The 25,259-nt window shown below is 40.8% G+C and overlaps 1 protein-coding gene across 4 annotated transcripts in view; it reads right to left on the bottom strand.

The window, feature by feature from the left end:
* LOC115154305 (flotillin-2a) overlaps nt 1-25,259 on the bottom strand; it is a 51,286-nt gene that overhangs the window by 6,750 nt on the left and 19,277 nt on the right. The window contains exons 2-3 of one of the 4 annotated variants that reach the window (XM_029700387.1): nt 12,553-12,634; nt 6,371-6,461 (exon numbers count right to left, since the gene is read on the bottom strand). In XM_029700387.1, the coding sequence (XP_029556247.1) occupies nt 6,371-6,461; nt 12,553-12,634 (173 nt within the window). Of the gene's footprint in view, nt 1-2,991; nt 4,307-5,680; nt 5,772-6,370; nt 6,462-12,552; nt 12,635-25,259 lie in introns of those variants that run through there. The other 3 variants (XM_029700386.1, XM_029700388.1, XM_029700389.1) reach the window with 3 other exon arrangements.

The following is a 25,259-nucleotide window of genomic DNA, read 5'->3' as shown; positions in this document are numbered from 1 at the left end:
TCACTGTCAACTGCGTTTACTTTCAGCAAACTTAACATGTGTAAATATTTGTATGAACGTAACAAGATTCAACAACTGAGACAAACTGAACAAGTTCCATAGACATGTGACTAACAGAAATGGAATAATGTGTTCCTGAACAAAGGGGGGGTCCAATCGTCCTCGCAGTGGCAGACCACGTGTAACAAGACCTGCACAGGATCGGTACATCCGAACATCACACCAGCAGGACAGGTACAGGATGGCAACAACAACTGCCCGAGTTACACCAGGAACGCACAATCCCTCCATCAGTGCTCAGACTGTCTGCAATAGGCTGAGAGAGGCTGGACTGAGGGCTTGTAGGCCTGTTGTAAGGCAGGTCCTCAGACATCACCGGCAACAACGTCGCCTATGGGCACAAACCCACCGTCGCTGGACCAGACAGGACTGGCAAAAAATGCTCTTCTCTGACCAGTTGCAGTTTTGTCTCACCAGGGGTGATGGTCAGATTTGCGTTTACCGTCGAAGGAATGAGCGTTACACCGAGGCCTGTACTCTGGAACGGGATCGATTTGGAGGTGGGGGTCCGTCATGGTCTGGGGGCGGTGTGTCACAGCAACATCGGACTGAGTTTGTTGTCATTGCAGGCAATCTCAACACTGTGCGTTACAGGGAAGACATCCTCCTCCCTCATATGGTACTCTTCCTGCAGGCTCATCCTGACATGACCCTAAAGCATGACAATGCCACCAGCCATACTGCTTGTTCTGTGCGTGATTTCCTGCAAGACAGGAATGTCAGTGTTCTGCCATGGCCAGCGAAGAGCCCGGATCTCAATCCCATTGAGCACGTCTGGGACCTGTTGGATCGGAGGGTGAGGGCTAGGGCCATTCCCCACAGAAATGTCCGGGAACTTGCAGGTGCCTTGGTAGAAGAGCGGGGTAACATCTTACAGCAAGAACTGGCCAATCTGGTGCATTCCATGAGGAGATGCACTGCAGTACTTAATGCAGCTGGTGGCCACACCAGATACTGACTGTTACTTTTGATTTTGACACCCCCTTTGTTCAGGGACACATTATTCCATTTCTGTTAGTCACGTCTGTGGAACTTGTTCTGTTTATGTCTCAGTTGTTGAATCTTATGTTCATACAAATATTTACACATGTTAAGTTTGCTGAAAATAAACACAGTTGACAGTGAGAGGACGTTTCTTTTGACGAGTTTATAACTACAGACAGAGTACTGTCCTCAAGGCCAAACTCCACTCAGAAACATATCTTCATACTGAGGACTGCAGTCATTGCTCATGTTGTGGGAATGTTGGGCAAAACAAAACACTGATCTAGGGTGAATCTTAAAATAATTTTCCTTGATTCCTCTCTGCTTGCCTCCTCAAAACATCAGAGGACACGAGAACATTGGAAGAGAAGATCAGAGGAGATGATGTCCTCCAATACTCTTTGTTTCCATCTGATGTTTTGAAAAGGAGGCAAGGAGACAGGAATCAAAGGATTTTTTTGAGATTCCACCCTGTTCTTAGTAAGGACTGAGTGAGACAGTTCTGTAATGAACAAGCAGTAGAAATCCTGAATATAACTGAGCCATAAGAAAATGTGTAAACTCTGGCCTGGTGCATATCATCCATGTGAGATATAGTCAAGAGTCTTTTCAGGTTACTAATAAAACAACAGAAGTACTAAAGGTGAGGATAAACCGAGTCAGAGGAGATAAGATATCTTCAGATTGGCCCTATTCAATCAATCATTGAATCAATACTTTTACAGGTAAACAAGTCAATGGCGGTTGTGTTGTCTGCTGCAGCTGAAAGGAAAGAGAGTGAGCTGGTCCTGAGGTAAGAAATGTGACTGGACATTGACTCCAATGAGGCATGCATTCAGAAATGGGCTGAGAGGAATCACAGTGTAATAGGAGGGGAGATGGCAATCATTCCTTGAAAACACTGATTACAAATGACCACAAACAGACAAACAGACAGGCCACCTGACATAGACAGCAGGGGGAGCTATGCCAAGTGAAGGCCAGAACTGAGATGAGGACCCATGCAAATGTACCCTGGCTCCACCCCCCCTTCAAACACCAAGGTTCCTCCAGCATGCTCTGAAAGGGTGTGCAGCAGTGGAGGCTGCTGAGGGAAGGACAGCTCATAATAATGTCTGGAACGGAGCAAATGGAATGGCATCAAACATATGTGGTCCCGTGTGACTCAGTTGGTAGAGCATGGTGTTTGCAATGCCAGGGTTGTGGGTTCGATTCCCACGGGGGACCAGTACGGGGGAAAAAATAAATAAAAAAATGTATGAAATGTATGTGTTCACTACTGTAAGTCGCTCTGGATATGAGCGTCTGCTAAAATGTAAATGTAAAAAAATATGGAAACCATGTTTGATGTATTTGATACCATTCCACCAATTCCACTCCAGCCATTACCACGAGCCTGTCCTCAATTAAGGTGCCACCAACCTCCTGTGGTGGGCAGGGTACATTACAAAATAAAAACCATGAAACTGGAAATATGAGACCAATGATCGGAAATAATAAAAATCTATTTCCTGCTTATTTAATTATTTAAACAGTCATTTCCTACTTTTTCACACTAAGGTGATAATGACTTTTGTGAGGAACTGCTTTCATTTTTTTTTTAAATAGATGTTTTATTTCTCTCCCTGACATCTGGTTGAAATGGAAGCATGGTTTACTTTACGGCCGCCCACTTAGGAGTTTGCCAAGAGACAAACTGACTCTTCCAGTTTCACAAACATGTGGAAACTCATTTAGATCTCTTAATATTGTAGTAAAAGGTCATATAATATGAGAAATATGAGACCATATGGGTGTGTTTAAGGTCAAAGGAAGGTGGGTATATTCACTTTCCATTATCCAAATCTGCACTGTCCCAACTCAAACCATTACTTTGAGTTGGGACAGTCTCATTAAAATACAATGTCAAAGACTGCAAAACTTCAGTCGCCACATAACTCCCGTTACCATAGAAACCAGGACAGGAGGCTTGTATAGGCTCGTCCAATCAGATAGAGACCTGATGATGGACCTTGTTAGAGAAGTTCATCATTAAAGCTCCCTCTGCATCAGTGACAGTGGGCTCATTGTAGTCAAGCCCACTGGATAGACTAGGAAACTAAGAAAAGGGAACATCACACAACTTGCACTGGGTTAGAAGTAATGGAATTGGTTGTAATGAATTACAAATTACAGACCAGATTAGTCATAAATAAGACAGAAATGTCCAGTGAGAACGAATAAATAAAATCTAAAGTAATAAAGTAAATTGCAGGAACACTTGAACTTGTATACTCACATTGAATTAACAGTAGCTAGTTACATACATAACTAAATTTGATTAGCTCACTTTCAATTAAACCAATTGTCACATCTGCTCCCGCTCTTCCCTCCCCTGGCGCTTGATGCATCATGCACTTCTGCCATCAATTACGCACACCTGCCTTCCCTCGTCACGCGCTTCAGCGATATTGTACTCACCTGTCATCTGTTTATTACCTCCCCTATATTTGTCAGTTTCCCTGCTCTGTTCCCTGCTGATGCATTGATTGTTTTTTGTCTTTGTTTTCTTGTATGCTGACGCTGTTTCTGTCTCGTTCCATGGCCGTTCCTTATTAAATGTTTGACTCCCCGTACCTGCTTCGTCTCTCCAGCATCAATTCCATGTGACAGAATGCATCAGCCATCACACAAAGCATCGGGGAGTACTGGCGTTCCGGTTGGTATGGTGACATCGGCTCTGGGTCGCCAATGATGGAACCGGGGGTGCCTAGCCAGCTCGTTGAGCTTCCACGCCCTAGCTGGCTCGAGAGCTTTCCTTGCCCCGGTTGGCTCGCATGGCGCCCATCCCACATCAGGCCTCAGCCGGATCGTCAGTTCTTGTTTGCCCAGCCGGTCCAGGAGTTTTTTTTGTTTTGTTGGTGACGTTGGGGAGGATTCTGCCGCCGATGGAACTGGGGGTGCCTAAGCCAGCCTGTCGGGCTTCCACGCCCTGGCTGGCTCGAGAGGTTTCCTTGCCTCGGTTGGCTCGGCGGCTTCCCATCCCACATCACTCTCCACCAGATCATCGGGCTCCCTCTCTGCAGCGAGATCGACAGGCGTCTTGCCTCAGTCGGATTGTCTGGCTTCCATGCCTCAGCCGGCTCGCACGCTTCTGCCGGTTCGTTGGGCTCCCACGCCCCAATGTGCTTGCCCATGTCTCGGCCGGTTCGCCCAGGTGGGACGCCAGGTGGCGCCCCTAGAGAGGGGGGTACTGTCATGCCTGCTCCCGCTCTTCCCTCCGCTGGCGCTTGAGGGCACCAGGCTGCCCTGCATCACGCACTCCTGCCATCAATTACGCACACCTGCCTTCCCTCGTCACACGCTTCAGCAATATTGGACTCACCTGGACTCACTTATCTGTTTATTACCTCCCCTATATTTGTCAGGTTCCCTGCTGATGCATTGATTGTTCCTTGTATGTTGACGCTGTTCCTGTCTCGTTCCATGTCCGTTATTTATTAAATGTTTGACTCCCCGTACCTGCTTCGTCTCTCCAGCGTCAATCCATGTGACAGCAATTTTAATCAAACTTTCACTGCAGATTGGCACTAGGGGGGTTAACACAATTAAATCAGGATTTTAACACAGATAAAAAGTTACAAAAAGTTAATGACTGTAAAAATAAGGAATGTAAATGTTTGGATGCAAAAGAAACATGTCAGGCTTTATTCTTCTTCCCTGTACCCCTTTAAGGAAGACACCATTCAAGTCAGAAATGTCTGTCTGGACTTGATAGGAGGGTCAGTCATTCTCCACAAACAGCTAGCTCAACCTGATATTCATGGACATTAGATTCATCACTATAATTCCTGCTTGAGCAATATAGGGTGTATTTAGTAATAGACATGGACATTACATTTTAGCAAGGATAAAAAAAAAAAAAGTTGAATCTGTAACAAACCCTGTTTGTAAAGTACTGTATCCAAACAGGGATGTGAGACTACACGCTCTATGGTGTTTACTCCATATTTACACTTGACCACAGACAAACATTTCACCATTTCACAGGCCTTCTTGTTTAGTGTAAAGCAAACAGGGTCTGAAATAACTAAACCCTTGCAACAGATTCTGACTAAAGAGAGTACAGCTACGACCGGAAGTTACTTTTTTGTAGCAGGCTAGGAGAATTTACACAGCAGGTTGGGATAATTAACGTGTCAGGTTAGGAGACTTAGGATAAGGTTAGTAAACGGGTTAAGGTTAGCTAAAATGCTCTCCTAACCTGCTACGAAAAGTCACTTCCGGTCATAGTTGTACTCGCTCTAGTCACAACCTTTGCAATGAAGAAACATATATCTCCATTTTGGGAAATTGTGGTGACTTGGCATATTTGTAGTTGTATACATAAGATTGCAACTCTGGATTATAGTTAATAATATTAAAAATAATGAAATGTAATAATTGATGGAGGCAATTCTTCTGGTGTGACTTCTATCAGGAGAATGATTGACCCTCAGTCATGGCTATGGCACCAGTCCCCCTTGGGGGTGCTGGGGGGTAGGGGAGAAGGGAGGCATAGGAGGGGATGGAGGCTGAACCCCATCCCAACTTGAGCTGAGAGGCATTCAAGTCCATTCCCAGAAGGTAGACGTGGTACAGTAGGTAGGTGTTTTACCTGTGCCACCCCAGTGACAGTAATAGCTACACCCTCCGCTGTTTCTACATCCTCACACTTGGGCTGCAGGGTCATAATCTCAAGGGTTATCCTGTGGAGAACGTGGAGAAAAGAAAAAATATATATTGGCATGTTCTGGAGGGAAGGGCGAGAAAATGAAGAGAAGGGGATAAAATAAAATAACATTCACCCAAGGCCTCCTCCAGGGCAGTGACAACAGGATGTAATTGAATTCTTTTTTTCTGGAGTGCAAAATATCATTAGGTTCCCAATGTAGATGTGATGTGCATCGAATCCCCACATTGAAATAAATATCAAGTCATGTAAACTTGTGTGGGACTAGCTAGCAATGGTGGGACACTTCTTTGCATCCCTTTCTCAGAGCATGCATTATGGGGACCCTGTTGCCAAAGCCCATAGGAGGGAGTTAACAAACAGACGTTAGCTATGTAGCAAAGCCCATAGAACAGTTTAATAACAGACAGCTGACTCTCTCTCCCTTCCACTGCAGAGGGAGAGAACAACGTGACATGAAGATGGAAAAACAAAGACACACAGTAGTTAGCCAGTTAGTCCAAACGTTTGTTTGCCTCTGACGTTTGTTTTGTTCTTGACCAGTGCACCAGTCACTGCCTGACTGTCTTGTCTTTCATGTCTTTGTGGTCTTTTCAAGGCTATGTGAAGCATTACCTGAGCAACCCCTGTCACATCCAGGGGGACACCCTCCAAGGTTTCGATATTCTCACAGCGACAGAGGATGGTCATTATCTCCAGAGACATCCTAGGCGGGCAGGCGGGCGGTAGGATAGTAGGAATAGGAGAGGCAGGACAGTGAATATAGTACACTTATAACAGCTGTTAGGGATGTCAGTAACGGAGGGTCAGGGTTGACAGGAGAGGGAAGACACTCTAGAAGACACTTTAGGAGACCTACGCCATAGCCTACCATAGACTAGATTCTACAGCAGGGATCATCAACTAGATTCAGCCACTGGCCGATTTCTTATTGTGCGGATGGTCAGGGGGCCGGAACATAATTACCAATAATTTGTACACTGCAAATTGATCGCAAGAAGCCCAAACAGATATAATATTTGACAAAAACAATCATTTCAAACCTCGCTTACATTTTTTATACATTCACATATATCTGTCTATTATGCGTGGGAATACTTTGGAACATATTTCCAAAATTAAAATGACTTGGAGCTGATTTCCTGGTGTTTAGTCTTTTATGTCCAACAATAAATTTAAAAAATGCAATAATTAAAAATATATTTATAATAATTTCGGCGGTGCCATATAAAATGACCTGCGGGCCGAATTCGGCCCGTGGGCTGCCAGTTGGGGAACCCTGCTCTACAGCAAAAAGGAACCATTGTGTAGCCTAACCTCCAGAGGCTGAGGCAGAGAGCTTCAGATGGAACCGAAATGTCTCCAGTCTATCAATGATCTAATATGCTGGTGTTTACATTACAAGTACAAACACAGCACAGCCAGTCAGTTCTCTTCACAACACAACGGACAGCAACTACTAGGACAAACGGCAGAAGTCACGGGGAAGGATTGGATTGGTCAGCATAGCAGTCACACAGCAGCATTCTTAACCCACATCTAAGTTTAAGGCACTAAAGGCACTAGAGATTACTCAAGAATGCCTCTACACACTGCAAGACCCTAATGACAATCTCTACTGCTTAGTTGAGGCTCGGTTAACAAGTATTGTCAACAAAACAATTGACTGAGTCACAATACAAATGTGAACATTCACACCAACATTTTTCCACTGCTCTTTCACACACTTGAGAGCTATGCATACTATATGCATATGAGCTGTATACAACATGGCTAATAACACTAACATCAAATCCATTTTAGACACACTGACTGACAGAGCTAAACGTGCATTTAGAAGCTGGCCGAGTCCTCAGAAGCTCCCCATCAACAAGGACGTGGCTTTCAGCTTCAATGTTCAAGTCTGAGACAGAGTCAGGGGATGGGCTGGCTGCAACATCACTCCCCCAGGCCTCCCAGGCTCCTTCTCTTTCTGTGTTAAGAGAGAAGTGGATCAATGACTCATTGGGCCAGAGACACCAACAAGATTACTGCATCACTAACGGGAAGTGGCTCGGAGCTTTAGTTAACCCATTCAGGGCCCACCCTATTCTCCAGTCTGTAATGGCTACCAGCTAATGCAGGTGGGGCTGGCTCAAACAAACGCTGTACCAGAGAAAAACTATACGCAGATACGCCATTTCATTTATTTATTTAATCATCCAAAATTATAGGAAAGTGTGACTAAAATATTTAGATCTCATGAGGTTGATTGGAAATAGGAGAGGTCCAACTAGAGGCTGGGGATGACTACTATTAGCCTGATCCCAAATCGGTTTGTGCTGTAAAGACAACTACTATGGTCGTTGTTGTTATGCCAAACAGCACAAACAGATCAAGGACCAGGCCAGACTAGTATATCTTCTTTCTTAAAATAACACCATGGGCAACAAACACTTGAGCCATCCCATGCCTCTACTTAACTATATTTAGAGCCCTAATGGCAGATATCCTAGCAACTACTAGATAAAATAACTTGTCTTTATAGTATGAGCCAGAGCCATATACACAAAGTGTACAAAACAGCTGCTTTGCAATTGTTAACGCACTCAAACCAGTATGCCTGGCACCTACTACCATTGCCTGTTCAAAGGCACTTAAATCTTTTGTCTTGCCCATTCACCCTCTAAATGGCACACGTACACAATCCATGTCTCAATAATCTCAAAGCTTAAAAATCCTTCTTTAACCTGTCTCCTCCCCTTCATCTACATTGATTGAAGTGGATTTAACAAGTTATATCAATACGGGATCATATCTTTCACCTGGATTCACCTGTCTATGTCATGTTGCTAATGTTTTGTACACTAAATATATATAGGGGCTCCTGAGTAGCGCAGCGGTCTAAGGCACTGCATCTCAGCGCTAGCGGCGTCACTACAGACACCCTGGTTCGAATCCAGGCTGTATCACAACCGGCCGTGATTGGGAGTCCCATTGGGCGGTGCATAATTGGTCTAGTGTTGTCCGGGTTTGGATGGTGTAGGTCATCATTGTAAATAAGAATTTGTTATTAACTGACTTGCTTAGTTAATTTTATTTTAATATATAGAGAGTTAGGCCAATGTGGTTGAGCGTTCCGGGAGCACCACTTTCTCCTCCATAGCCGTTGCTAAGTAATAATTAACGCTTCCGCTGTCACACCTACGCCCGCTCTCCCACTCGAGGGCGCCAGGCTGCCCTTCATTACGCACACCTGTCACCATCATTACGCGCAGCAGCGCTCATTGGACTCACCTGGACTCCTTCCCTTTGTTGATTGCCCTGTCTATAACTGTCTGCTCCCCCGTTTGTTCCCGTGTCAGTATTTATGTTGTTATGTGTTCATGTCCAGATGCTGTCCTGTTTCATGTCCGTATTTCATTAAATGTTCACTCCCTCTACCTGCTTCTCGTCTCTACCAGCATCGATTCTTACATCCACGTTGTGCTGTTTATTTCTGATAGTTTTCTAAACCTATGAAGATGTCCAGTGAAAGCAGATATGCAATTTGTTGACACTAAAACACAGTCAAGACTTGGATACACATGATCCTGAAGGCTATTCAATAAAAACGTCTGTTAAATTCGCTGCTCTGTTTTGCTTGTTTACAGCGGGTAATTTCATAGGGAACTGTCATAGGCGCTCTCGTATTGTTACATCAGCATCATTTCTAGAATAAACTTCTATATGGGCGCTAACATGGCGGCCATTCTAAAACCTGACTTAACTCTCTATATACACAGTGCATTTGGAAAGTGTTCAGACCCCTTGACTTTTCCCACATTTTGTTAGGTTACAGCCTTATTTTAAAATTGATTAAATTATTTTATCCCTCATCAATCTACACACAATAACCCATAATGAGAAAGCACATTTTGTTTTGCAAATGTATATATAAAAAAACATCGGAAATATCACATTTACATAAGTATTCAGACCCTTTGCTCAGTACTTTGTTGAAGAACCTTTGGCAGCGATTACAACCTCGACTCTTCTTGGGTATGACGCTAAAAGCTTGGCACACCTGTATTTGGGGAGTTTCTCCCATTCTTCTCTGCAGATCCTCTCAAGCTCTGTCAGGTTGAATGGGGAGCGTTGCAGCACAGTTATTTTCAGGTCTCTCCAGAGATGTTTGATTGGGTTCATGTCCGGGCTCTGGTTGGGCCACTCAAGGACATTCAGAGCCTTTTCCCGAAGCCACTCCTGAGTTGTTTTGGCTGTGTGCTTAGGGTCGTTGTCCTGTTGGAAGGTGAACCTTCACCCCAGTCTGAGGTTCTGAGTGCATTGGAACAGGTTTTTATCAAGGATCTCACTGTACTTTGCTCCGTTCATCTTTGCCTCAACCCTGACTAGTCTCCCAGTCCCTGCCACTGAAAAACATCCCCACAACATGATGCTGCCACCACCATGCTTCACCGTAGGGATGGTGCCAGGTTTCCTCCAGACATGACGCTTGGCATTCAGGCCAAAGTGTTCAATCTTGGTTTCATTAGACCAGAGAATCTGGTTTCTCATGGTCTGAGAATCTTTAGGTGCCTTTTGGCAAACTCCAAGTGGGCTGTCATGTACCTTTTACTGAAGAGTGGCTTCTGTCTGACCACTATCATAAAGGCCTGATTGGTGTAGTGTTGCAGAGATGGTTGTTCTCCCATCTCCACAGAGGAACTCCAGAGCTCTGTCAGAGTGACCATCGGGTTCTTGGCCACCTCCCTTCTCCCCCGACTGCTCAGTTTGGCCGGGCGGCCAGCTCTAGGAAGACACTTGGTGGTTCCAAACTTATTCCATTTAAGAATGATGGAGGCCCCTGTGTTCTTGGAGACCAATGCTGCAGACATTTTTTGGTAGAACTGTGCCTTGACACAATCCTGTCTCGGAGCTCTACGGACAATTCCTTCGACCTCATGGCTTGGTTTTTGCTCTGACATGCACTGTCAACTGTGGGACCTTATATAGACAGGTGTGTCCCTTTCTAAATCGTGTCCAATCAATTTAATTTACCACAGGTGGACTCCAATCATGTTGTAGAAACATCTCAAGGATGATCAATGGAAACAGGATGCACCTGAGCTCAAATTTGAGTCTCATAGCAAAGGGTCTGAATACTTATGTAAATAACGTATTTCTGTTTTGTATTTTTAATACATTTGCTAACATTTCAAAAAACTGTTTTTGTTTTGTCATTATGGGTTATTGTGTGCAGATTGCTGAGGATTTGTATTTATTTAATCCATTGTAGAATAAGGCTGAAATGTAACAAAATGTGGAAAAAGTCAAGGGGTCTGAATACTTTCCGAAGGCTCTATATATATATATATATATATAGATAGCATGAGCTATATAGCTAGTTAGGAACATAGAATGAGGAATTAGAATACTAGAATGGACATGAACCGTGCAAAGGTCAGCCATGTTGGTCAGGGAGTTGGTCAACCCTGGTTTTCCAGTGCTGTCATAAGATATTGTGTAAAACAATGAATGTGAAGAATTTATCTGCACTGTATGTGTGTTAGCTAGCCAACCAGTTTTAGAGGAATGATTTCATAAATGTGTGAAATTAACTGCCAATACACCGACATTCCATTCAAACAATGCAGTCAATCCACAGCCATACACTGGCTCAAATCAGTCGATGATAGGACTTAGACAAGTTGTAAATGCAATGGTACTGATACTGTATCATATAATAGCACTCACAGCTTTCCAAGATCACAAAATCTGAGACATTTATGGTCTGTTTAAATATATTTGAGGCTAAAACCTGTTTTTATAATTATATGACAATATTTTAGGTTGACTATAATTCCATTACACAACTTATGATACATCACATGCCTTACGTTTATTTTCCTGCATAAGTAAAATAAGGATTATGCCTCTACTGCAATTCATTCCAATTAGACTGGATTTGGATTTCTCCCTGACGGATATGGTTGCCACTTTCACCCCATTCTGAAACTGAGGGTTCATAGCCCCTCTAGTAATTTAATAGGATCGCTATGGTTAAAACATCATCCCCAAGACACAGCAGGGCTGAGAGAGACATGGTGAGTTGAACACCAGGCAGATTAGCATGGCAGAACAAAGAGACATGAAGTAACAAACACAAAACGTAATAGTTAAGGGAAAATGTTGTGTTCAGAGATCTAAAAACTATTATCTTTTAAACTTGATTTCACAACTATCATATGTGCTGTGTAAGCTAACGTTGATTTGTTTTATTTTAAACATAGGCCAACTGTATTTTATCTGTCTCTAGCAGGATAATATAATTCAGTGAGATTGAACTTCACCTGACCCTAACCTCTCTCTCTTTCTCTCTCTGTGTGTGTTTGTTTTTCCACTTCAATTCTGTGCTGTAGTGTTTACAAGGGGTTGCTGACAGCAAGGTTGTGTTTGAGAGCAGCTGACTTGCTAACTGTGACACGTAGTGTTTACACACACAGTAAACACTACACTGCACTCTCACTGCAAACCACATAACAATAACAAACTGCTTATTTCCTTTGTGTGGGTAAAGAGACTAGGTATAATATTTAATGAAGATTGTAACTATGTTTAAATGTGTGGTGTAAATGTGAGGATGAGTGGGTACAGTTTTAAATATGGTGTTAATACTGATTTTGATGTTTAAAAATATAAACAGACAAATCTGTCTGCCATCCAACAGTAGGCCTAAATGGTTTGTTTCAGAGGTAAAGTCTGGATGTTAGGGCAGTGATTGTATAATTCCCCAAACTGTACTTAAACCCTCTGAATGGGTTACACCCCGTTCTTACCTCTGGATGTCTGAGATGAGCCACCAGGCCCAGGACCAGCCTCCCACCACGTAGGTCTTCTCATCGGAGCCACAGCAACCACCTGTGAGCCAGCACAGGCAACATGAGCATCACATTGTAACCACTGTATCACTGATAACGCCATAGAAATAGTACTGTATTCTATTTCTATGGAATGACAATCAGTGGCATTGCACCACTGACAGTATCATCAACATTAGAGTATTACACTATTAGACCACAGTAAACCAGACCAGTATAATAGTATCAGACCACAGTTTGAAGAGCTGAGGTCCCAGAGAGCAGTAGGTGGTGTAGTGGTTAGGAAAATGGGTCAGTGACTCCATCTCCTGTCTATGTAAGTGCATTCGGAAAGTATTCAGACCCCTTAACGGTTTCCAAATTTTGTTACCTTATTCTAAAATGTATTAAATTGTTTTCCCCCCTCATCAATCTACACACAATACCCCATAATGACAAATCAAAAACAGGTTTATAGAAATGTTTGCAAATTCATTACAAGTAAAAAACATAAATATCACATTACACAAGTATTCAGACCTTTTACTCAGTACTTTGTTGAAGCACCTTTGGCAGCAATTACAGCCTCGGGAGTCTTCTTGGGTATGACGCTAAAAGCTTTCTAACATATTTTGTAATTTTCAGTTTGAATACTGTCACTAAAAAGCCACAGTAATCCTTACAAAAAGTAGCTGTTTGATATTTCACCGTAACATTTTGGAATGTTCATTCAAATCGTTCAACTGAAATTGTTTCTCTGGCAACATGTTCGCTGTTGAAAGGTGGAGGAGGAAGGAAGATGGAGGACTGAACGAAGTTATGTAGAGCACCTCAAGATAAAAACATAATATTCAATATCGGTAAGTTAGACTAAAATATTAGCACTTCACAATCTGGTGGGTGAGATCCTTCAATCTGGATAATAACACAAAACAAATCTTAAGACTAGAGACATTTATCGACAAATATTACGAAAACAAGCAACACCCAAACATGACGGAGAGTAAGACAGGGGAACCGATTTCAAAACGAAAACGTGACTCTTCTACAGACACAGACGATTTAATATTTTCACCACCGGGAACGGTAAAGGTCGAAACCAATCTGTTAAAATCAATAAATGACAAACTGGGTATACTTGAATTAGTCAGTAAGGATATAAAAGAGCTGAAGGCCTCCAGATGAGTGATGAAAAAGCTGTGACATTGGAGAAGGAAACACAAACTAAAAGGGACAGTCAACAAGATTGAAACCGAAGTGAATGAAATTAAAAAGGAGAACACCGTTCTAAGAGAAGCCTTACTGGACATACAAACTAGAACCATGAGAGAGAATCTGGTACTTACAGGTATCCAGGAGAAAGAAGGGGAAGTTCCTGAATCTGTAGTTAGAGAGTTCCTCTTTACAGCATTTCAAATCCCATGCGAAGCTATCGACAAAATCCAACTTGAACGTGTACACCACTTCGGACAGAGGCCAAAAGGTATGAACGCCCAATCGTTGCCAAATTTGCTTCATTTAAAGATAAAATAATGGTTAAAAGCCTGGGTAAAAGACTTGCTGGGACCAAAATTGGCATGAATGATCAGTTTCCAAAAGAAATTGCAGAACGGCGTAAAGTTCTGTATCCAATTTTCAAAGAAAATAGATTAAAAGGGAAACGAACAGCTCTCGTCGTTGATAAACTATATAATGATAACCAGTTGTTCAGAGACACAAAGACTACTCCATGGTTATTTTAAAAATTACAAAGTTCTCATAGATGAGGAAAATAATGAAACACAATTCTAGCCCAGTTATGGATTGTAACAATAATAAAAAAAATAGCTTTTGTATATATCTTCACATAACTAATTGGAACACACAAGCACTAATTCAACATGGTGAAGATAAAAACTAAATAAACAGAAGGCGCAGTATGTGTGGATGGTGGGTGTGTTTATCTTTTTATTTGTTATGTTTGGGAAAGTTGAGTGAGTGAGTAATGAAATGGTTGCATATCCCAGAACCAATGTATTGCTGTGAGTATGAGAGGGCTTTCAATGTTGTTCAGATGATGGATATACTTTTTATAATGAATTATACCTCTTATTTATTTATTGTCCTATCATGGTGTAACAGTTTTAAAATAAATTAAACATTTAATTTATTGTCCTATCATGGGGACCTCAATTTTTAAAATAAATGATATCTAATTATTTATTTATGATCCTAATTTAATGGTACGGTCCACAACCCTATACCCTAGACACCCACCTGAATGACCCAGATACTAAGGAGAAGTCCCTAACTGTTTTATGTGCCTGCTGTAAGTGGTCTCTATGCAGCCAAAATGCGGTCAGAGACCAAGAGCAGCACTGCAGCCTCAAGATTCTGAGCCCGCTTGGCAGGGTTGGTCCTGCAAAGCCAAAGCCCCCTAAATGGAGAGCATATTCTCAAAGCTGCTGATGAGAACCTTGGCGACCATGTACCTAGCCGGTGGGGATTCCGGTGGGGTGCCCCCAGTGCTGGCAACACTAGCTGCAGTAACCCATGGGGAGGGGGGGTCACACTCGGACATTCAGAGAGGGGGTATATTATTGTGACCCTGGTGGCACAAAATCAAAAGTCTGACTGCATGGAGATGCTTGGGAATATGGTCAATACGGGTGACCGTATTGTGGGTGTTTCAGGGAAAAGTTGTACATTTGACCTCCATCATTTTACATTTACATTTAAGTCATTTAGCAGACGCTCTTATCCAGAGCGACTTACAAATTGGTGCATTCACCTTATGGTATCCAGTGGAACATCATCTAGGATGTGACAATGGTTAATAAAATCTCTCAATTTCTACCCCTTTTTTTGCGTGGTCTTGCAGGCCTTCTAATGCAGCTGCAACTGTAAATGCATTTGTAAATCAAGACCTTTCTTGAGTTGGGCTCTGGGATGGTGCAACTGTTGAGAATGTGAGCTTATGGTTGTGTGGGGGGAAAGGGTTGAGTGTGTGTGGGTGTATGTGTATCCCACAACTGTTGTGAAGGAGTAAAATATGTTAGGGACAATAGAGGATGATCCACAGCTATATATAATACAAATAGAGGTGAGGGTGATCGAAATGCATTTGGCAATTGATTTACTTGAATTCGGTAAATGGCACTGTGTGCTCTTTTCGAAGGATGGATCCCAGTCTGTTCAGGGCTATGGGATACGGGGGATCGGGGGTGGTCTGCCGGGCATTGGGATGACAACCCAACTAGGAATGAGGAAGGCTTTTAGCGGGTGGAATAGGAAGATCATTGTGTTCCTTCCAAAAACAACACAAAGACACCCATTTTATTTTATGTGGCTCTCAAACTGGAAGAAAATTCTCAACAATCATTTTTACAGGCTAAATTCCTGTCCAATCATTCAAAATGGTTACATTTCCGTTTCATTACAAGGGTTCTATTTCTTGCTGTAAAATGGGTGTCTTTGTGTTGTCAAATAATATTTTTGCAGGAATCTCCTTGCGAATGATTTTGCCGAAGATTGTATCTCCGCCGGCCTGGGCAACCTGAGCTTTTGCTATCTTTTCAAAACACTTTTAAAACAATAATATTTCCAAAACAATAAACAGAGCTCTCCCTCATTCCGCTTTTAACAGCCTTTACATTTTCTTCTATTTTTCTGTCTTATTGGATCATGTTGTCAGGCATGGTTTGTTTGACAGATGTTATTTCTATGTAAAATATTCTGTAACAAGTGTTGTTTTTGTGCTCAATGGTGGATCTATTCATAATTATTTAAGAGAACAAAAAAAAAAAAACAGGCAAACTGGCCTAGTAGCAATGCAAATATCATGGTACAGCTATATAGACACTCAATCATCATGTTTCTTTTTAATGGTACGTTTACAAACATATATTTTCATGAATAGAATTTAAAATTGTGTCTCATTATGGTAAGTGGTGAAATAAGTATAGCCAGTTACAATTGTAATGGCTTAGCAGATAATAAGAAAAGACGACCAGTATTTACCTGGTTAAAAGAGAAGGAATATAATATCTATTGTTTACAGGAAACCCATTCAACAATTTTAGATGAAGTTTTGTGGAAAAAGAACTGGGGGGCGAAATATATTTCTCCCATGGGCAAAGAAATTCAAAAGGGGTGATGGTTTTAATTAACAGTAATTTTGATCCAAATGTGCAAATTGTCCAAAAATGCTATTGGACAATAAACAGATATGGCTTATTAACCTATACGGTCCGAATAATGATGATCCAAGCTTCTTTGAAAATATATATAAGAATTTATCAACTCTACAAGCAACGCTAGACTCTATTATTATGGTGGGAGATTTAATACGGTCTTAAATACCTCTCTGGACCGGAAAGGAAATCACACTACAAACTATCACCCTAGGCACTTAAGGAAATCATAAATGTCATGTATATATTGGAATTAGTGGATATATGGAGACTTAAATACCCTGACCTAGTGAGATATACATGGCGGAGCTTAATCAAGCTAGTCGTCTTGACTACTTTCTTATGCCATTCTCTCTGGCACCAAAAGTTAAAAAAGTGTTCATAGGGGACAGAATGCGGTCGGATCATCACATAATTGGCATATATATTACTCTTACAGAATTTCCACGTGGGCGAGGATTTTGTAAATTTAATCAAATCCTACTAGATGATAAATTGTTTAGAACTAGGACAGAAGAATTTATAACTGACTTTTTCAGACATAACATAGGTACAGCAGATCCCCTTATTGTATGGGACACTTTTAAGTGTGCCTTTAGAAGCCATGCAATTCAGTACCCATCTATAAAACAAAAGCAATTTAGATCAAAAGAGTCCATATTAACAAAGGAAATTGAAGGACCAACAGTACAGTTAGATAGCAATAAAAAGGGTACCATAGACGCACAGAATAAGTTAGAGGAAAACAAAAAGAAATGGAGGAACTTATTCAAGAAAGATCCAGTGTAATATATTATAAAAATAAAGCGAACTGGATGGAATATGGGGGAAAATGCACCAAATTATTTTTCAATCTTCAATTTAGAAATGCTACCAAACAAAATGTATTAAAACTTGTTACAAAATAATGGAGTCACACATGATTCACCAAATTATATTTTGAAAGAGGAAGTAAAGTACTTTAAGAATATGTTTTAGTTTCAGGCTCCTCCATCTCCACTAACTGAAACTAATTGTATGGATTTTTTTCCTAATAATAATGTAAAATTAACATCTGTACAGAAAGACTCATGTGAAAGCCAAATTACAGAGGAGGAACTGCTTGATGCAATTGGGGCCTTTAAGGATGGGAAAACTCCAGGGCTGGATGGCATACCAGTGGAAGTAAACAAAACTTTTTTGATATACTCAAGGGACCATTATTAGTATGTTTTAACCACTCCTATATAAATGGTAGATTATCAGACACGCAACAAGGTCTGATATCATTATTGCTGAAACAGGACCCAAATGGTATATATAAAGATCCAGTCCATTTAAAAAAATTGGAGACCTCTTACACTTCAGTGTTGTGATGCAAAAATCCTAGCAAAATGCTTGGCGCATAGAATTAAAAAAGTATTGTCAGATATTATTCATCCTAATCAGATAGGTTTTTTACACGGACGATACATTGGAGATAATATAAGACAAGTACTGGAAACAATAGAATACTATGAAATATCAGGGACACCAGGCCTGGTTTTCATAGCTGATTTTGAAAAGGCTTTTGATAAAGTACGACTGGAGTTTATATATAAATGCCTAGAATATTTCAATTTTGGGGAATCTCTAATAAAATGGGTTAAAGTTATGTATCGTAACCCTAGGTGTAAAACAGTAAATAATGGCTACATCTCTGAAAGTTTTAAACTATCTAGAGGTGTAAAACAAGGTTGCCCACTATCGGCATATTTATTTATTATTGCCATCGAAATGTTAGCTGTTAAGATGAGATCAAACAATAATATTAAGGGATTACAAATCCGTGGCTTAAAAACGAAGGTGTCATTGTACGCAGATGATTCATGGTTTCTTTTAAAACCACAATTAGAATCTCTCCACGGCCTCATAGAGGAACTAGATACTTTTGCTATCCTCTCTGGATTAAAACCAAATTATGACATTACGTATTGGATCACTAAAATATGCAAATTTTACATTACCATGTAGTTTACCAATTAACCTGTTAGGGCTAGGGGGCAGTATTTACACGGCCGGATAAAAAACGTACCCGATTTAATCTGGTTACTACTCCTGCCCAGTAACTAGAATATGCATATAATTATTGGCTTTGGATAGAAAACACCCTAAAGTTTCTAAAACTGTTTGAATGGTGTCTGTGAGTATAACAGAACTCATATGGCAGGCAAAAACCTGAGAAGATTTCATGCAGGAAGTGGCATGTCTGACAAGGTGTTGTTGTTCTTGCCTCTGTTTATTGAAGACTGAGGATCTTAGCTGTAACGTGACACTTCCTACGGCTCCCATAGGCTCTCAGAGCCCGGGAAAAAGCTGAACGATATCGAGGCAGCCTCTGGCTGAAACACATTATCGCCTTTGCCAAGTGGCCGATCAGAGGACAAAGGGCTTAGGCGCGTGCCCGATTCGACCCAGTGATTTATTTTCTTTCGTCTGTTTACCTAATTGCAGATTCCCGGTCGGAATATTATCGCTTTTTTACGAGAAAAATGGCATAAAAATTGATTTTAAACAGTGGTTGACATGCTTCGAAGTACGGTAATGAAATATTTAGAAATCTTTTGTCACGAAATGCGCCGTGCGCATGACCCTTATTTACCATTCGGAAAGTGTCTTGAACGCACGAACAAAACGCCGCTGTTGGAACATAACTATGGATTATTTGGGACCAAACCAACATTTGTTATTGAAGTAGAAGTCCTGGGAGTGCATTCTGACGAAGAACACCAAAGGTAATCAAACTTTTCTAATAGTAAATCGGAGTTTGGTGAAGGCTAAACTTGCTGGGTGTCTAAATAGCTAGCCCTGTGATGCCGGGCTATCTACTTAGAATATTGCAAAATGTGCTTTCACCGAAAAGCTATTTTAAAATCGGACATATCGAGTGCATAGAGGAGTTCTGTATCTATAATTCTTAAAATAATTGTTATGCTTTTTGTGAACGTTTATCGTGAGTAATTTAGTAAATTGTTAGTAAATTCCCCGGAAGTTTGCGGGGGGTATGCTAGTTCTGAACATCACATGCTAATGTAAAAAGCTGGTTTTTGATATAAATATGAACTTGATTGAACAAAACATGCATGTATTGTATAACATAATGTCCTAGGTGTGTCATCTGATGAAGATCATCAAAGGTTAGTGCTGCATTTAGCTGTCTTCTGGGTTTTTGTGACATTATATGCTAGCTTGAAAAATGGGTGTCTGATTATTTCTGGCTGGGTACTCTGCTGACATAATCTGTTTTGCTTTCGTTGTAAAGCCTTTTTGAAATCGGACAGTGTGGTTAGATTAACGAGAGTCTTGTCTTTAAAATGCTGTAAAATAGTCATATGTTTGAGAAATTGAAGTAATAGCATTTCTAAGGTATTTGAATATCGCGCCACAGGATTCAACTGGCTGTTACGTAGGTGGGACGATTTGGTGCCACCTGCCCTAGAGAGGTTAAATGGTCTGACGGAGATGTGGACTTACTCGGTATACAAATCCCAAAAGAAAGAAATGATCTCACTCCAATAAATTTTGATAAAAAGTTAGCAAAAATAGATTAGATCTTGCTACCATGGAAAGGAAAATACCTGTCTATTTGTGGAAAAATCACCCTGATTAACTCTTTAGTCATATCACAGTTTACCTATTTGCTTATGGTTTTGTCTACACCTAGTGACCTGCTTTTTAAATTATATGAACAAAAAAATATTCAATTTTATTTGGAACGGCAAGCCAGATAAAATTAAAAGGGCCAATTTATATAACGAATATGAATTCGGAGGGCAGAAATTATTAAATATTAAAGCATTAGACCTCTCACTAAAGGCATCAGTTATACTTAAATCCAAACTGGTTTTCTAGTAAATTGGTACGAATGTCTCATCATATGTTCAAGAAGGGCCTTTTTCCCTTTATTTCGATTACACCTGCCCACTTTCGGTTGTTTGAAAAGGAAATAATCTCCAAAATATCTTTATTTTTTAAACAAGCCTTAGAAAGTTGGTTGCAATTTCAGTTTAATCCACCTGAAAAGACAGAACAAATAATATAACAAATATTGTGGTTAAATTCAAATATAGTAACGATTTTTCGAAGAAATGTTTAAAAAAGGTATAATTTTAGTGGATGATATTATAAATAGGAGTGGTGGAGTGATGTCACACATGCAGCTAACACAGACATATGGAAATGTCTGCTCTACCAAAAATTACAACCAATTAATTGCAGCATTACCACAAAAATGTAAGAGGCAAGTAGAAGGAGAAAAAAGTAAGGAACTTGTATGTCGGCCCTGTATTAAAGAACATAAATGGTTAAAGAAAAGTGTGATAAATAAAAACATATACCAATTTCATTTAAGGACCAAAAAACTGACAGCTGTGCCATATAAATTGCAAAATAGTTGGGAAGAGATTTGCGATGTACCCATTCCATGGCACATGGTTTCTGAATTGATATGCAAAACAACAGCAGATTCAAAACTTAGAATTTTTCAATTTTGGTTGTTTTTGGTCACAGGTCCAGGAATGGCTGAAGAATTGCAACATTTGCCTAGAACTAACGCTGCAGATAGCAATACTGGGTGATTTGAAAAGCGATAGTCAATCAATAATATAATTATTTTAGCAAAAAAAATATTTTTAATTTACAATCTGTAGAAGCTATGAGAATAGAAAGTTTCAATTGTTTTGTGAAGCATCACAGCAGAGTTGAAAAATATATGGCAAATAGAAATCCAAAATGGATGATGTTTAGAGATAGATGGTGGGGTTGAATGGAGCTGAAGGGTGGGACTAATAACAAGATAAACAATGTAAAATATACGGGGTCTGTAAAATGTAAGTAGGTTCAGAACTTTTGTGAAATAGCACAGTTACAAATAGAAATCAAACTGGATGGACATCAGAAATACAGGAAGGACTAAAAACAAACAAAAAATAACTATTGTAAAATAGACTGTCTGTAAAATGTGTATAAGATGAATAAATTGAAGGTAAAAGCCGAAGTGTTTATTAGTTCACTCCAATTGGGGGATCGGTGGTAGGGTTTGCGGGGAATAATAATAAAGGTATATTCTTTAAAAAAGTATGTATGTATGTCTATATAGGTATGTGTATGTATATATGTATGCATGCGTGTATGGATATATATATTTACCCCCAAAAATATGGGGGATTGGAAATGATGCAGACAATTACATTGATGGAAACAATATTATTTCCGCAATATTAAGCTGACCCCCCCCCCCCCCCAAAAAAAACATGTTCGTTGCAAACAGAAGCCTTGTTGAACTCGCCTCAGGCTTAGAGCCTCTAACCCTAGCAATTTGACTGGTAAACTCAGGGTACACTCGCAATGGCTGCCTGGTATTGTGATGCAATAATTTCCATGGTAATGTAGAAAGTTCATTCAAATGATGTGACATATTTATTTTATTCTATATATTTTTTGGGTACTTTTCCCCCCTTTTTCCCCCAATTGGTAGTTACAGTCTTGTCCCATCGCTGCAACTCCAGTATGGACTCGAGAGAGGCGAAGGTCGAGAGCCATGCGTCCTCCGAAACACGACCCTGCCAAGCCGAACTGCTCGCTTAACTCGGAAGCCAGCCACACCAATGTGTCGGAGGAAACTCTGTACAACTGCCGACCGTGTCAGCGTGCATGCGCCACAGGAGTTGCTAGAGCGCGATGGGACAAGGACATCCCGGCCGGCCAAATACTCCCCTAACCCGGACGACCCTGGGCCAATTGTGTGCCGCCTCATGGGTCTCCCGGTCGCGGCTGGCTGCGATACAGCCCAGGATCGAATCCAGATCTGCAGTGACGCCTCAAGCACTGCCACTCGGGAGGCCCCCATTCAAATGATGTTAACTAATGTGGCTCATGCAATGGAATGTATTTTTTGTAATGTCAGTTGAGTCAACAAATCACACCACATATTGATGGGTACACTTTCTGCTTTTACTTCCTCCTTCTTCGGTATCATGGAGTTTGCATATTTTGTTTGTGGTTGATCACACTACATTTTGTGTCACAAAAATAAAAAGGACGATAAAAAATAAAGAGATGGCAATTTTCCATGAAGAAAAACTGATGGGACTTGCTTTAACTCTTTAAAAGTACATTTGTGGTAGTGGTAAAAGTTTAACAGTTTTACTTTACTATTTAAAGCAGTGGTCACCGGCTGGTCTATGTTTAAGGAATTCCTAGTCAATCACTAAACATTTCTGTTAAAAAAACAACGATAAAGCCTGTTGGTGGTAGGTGCACTTGATTTAGTAGCCATTTTGTGTGTCTGAAGGTATAACTCCGCCTACCCAGCAGGCCAAGAGAGCAAATCAAGTGCACCTGGCCAATCAGATAGCTCAGATCACCGTGTTTGCACAGTCTCCTCAAGCCATAGACTGTAAAAGAAAGCCTTGAATGCACAGCAAAGTTGATACTGTGAAATTATGACTAGAGAGACTCAAAGAATACAGCAAAGAGCTGCTGTTTTTATGAGTAAGTTCATGTTTAAGTTGTTATTCAGCACTGTCAACACTTCTATTAGCCACTGCAGCTGCAATGAATGAGTATTGCAAAATGTTCCGATAAGCTTGCATTGTTATTATTAGTGGCTTGTGTCTTTTTTAATATCGAGGAAAATGTCACTTTCTCTGGTCATAAGAGTAACAACATGAATTGGTGCATGAGGCAGAAACATTTTCTCAGCGGAGGGAGGGAGAGTGGAGGAATGGTGAGTCGGGTGAGATGCAGCCTCACCGTTGCTCCCTGCTCCCGGCAGGGCCTAAAATGTACTTTTTTGTATATAAGCCACTAATGTTTTTTTTTAAAAATCAACCAGCTACCCAGAATTTTTTCCAGCTGAAATATTTTTCTCGCCATAAATACACTTAAAACACAGAAAAAAATGGACGAGCATGCTTATTAATGTTTCTAAAAGAAGAAAGGTATTATTAATAATAAGCAATGTGGTATATATTGGTACATTTAATTTAATACTCTGCGACCCGAGTCTTTTAAACAAACATTTTCAGCTGCCCCTTTTAAGGTTACCTTAGTAACAGGGCCACTCCAGTAGTTGTGTGCCCGTTAGAATCTCACTAATTGAGGCCAATGATGTCTCTTTTTGCTAGCAGTGGAAGCAAACTCAAACATTGAAAAGCAACCTAGGTTGTGAACAAAACAATGTAAATAGCCAAGAAACACAAGGACAAAGTCTCACTTAAGTAGACTTTCTAGTAAACCTTTATGCCTGTGCGCATTGCTCCTAAAAATGAATCTTTCAGCACTTCACTCACAGTGCTCACAGCCCCTCAGACAGGCAGGCAGTATTTCTGTGTGAGGTGGGATAGTTATAACATTAGGATTCAAATTTCTTTGTGCATTATCAGATATGAAACAAAGTTGCAGAAATACTTTGAAAATAGCTACTGCAGCATTTATTTACCTATAAATCACAACTTGCATTTGTGCCCATACTTGACTATTTAAGAAATGCTCGCACTCTAGAGCCCTGAGTGTGACCACCCGCCAATGTGGCTGGTGAATTAGACATTCTTACCCACATTTGGCGGGTGTTAATTATAGGCCCTGGACGCAGGCCATCAGTCCAGTAAAAAAATAGCAAATTATTAAGCTCACTCAGCTGTGCCTCACAAGTAAAACAATACATGATCTATTACCAGTGTGATCATATACCTAAAATGTTAAAATATAATTTCAAAATGGTCTGAGAAGAACATTGGCAGGGCAATTCAAGCATAGCCCTACACCCGCAATAACATCTGCTAAAAATGTGTATGTGACCCCAAATAAATTATTTGATATGAAGACCACCTTTACTCCACACACAGAGATGCATACAAAGCTTTCCCCTGCCCTCCAGTTGGCAAATCTGACCATAATTCTATCCTCCTGATTCCTGCTTACAAGCAAAAACTAAAGCAGGAAGAACCAGTGACCTGCTTAATACGGAAGTGGTCAGATGACGCCGATGCTACGCTATAGGACTATTTTGCTATCACAGACTGGAATATGTTCCGGGATTAATCCAATAGCATTGAGGAGTATACCACCTCAGTCATTGGCTTCATCAATAAGTGCACCGACGACGTCATCCCCTAGGTGACCGTACGTACATATCCCAACCAGAAGCCATTGATTACAGGCAACATCCGCATCGAGCTAAAGGCTAGAGCTGCCGATTTCAAGGAGCGGGACACTAATCCAGACACTTACAAGAAATCCAGCTATCCCCTCAGACGAACCATCAAACAAGCAAAGTGTCAAAACAGGATTAAGATTGAATCCTACTACACTGGCTTTGATGCTCGTCGGATGTGGCAGGGCTTGAAAACTATTATGGACTACAAAGGGAAACCCAAATGTGAGCTGCCCAATGACGTGAGCCTGCCAGACGAGCTAAATGCCTTTTATGCTCGCTTTGAGGCAAACAACACTGAAGCATGCATGAGAGCATCAGCTGTTCTGGATGACTGTGTG

The sequence above is a fragment of the Salmo trutta genome, chromosome 19 (assembly GCF_901001165.1).
Source record: "Salmo trutta chromosome 19, fSalTru1.1, whole genome shotgun sequence".
NCBI lineage: Eukaryota > Metazoa > Chordata > Actinopteri > Salmoniformes > Salmonidae > Salmo > Salmo trutta.
Note: the sequence above shows the minus strand (reverse complement) of the source record. Positions and strands in the feature narration are given on the sequence as shown.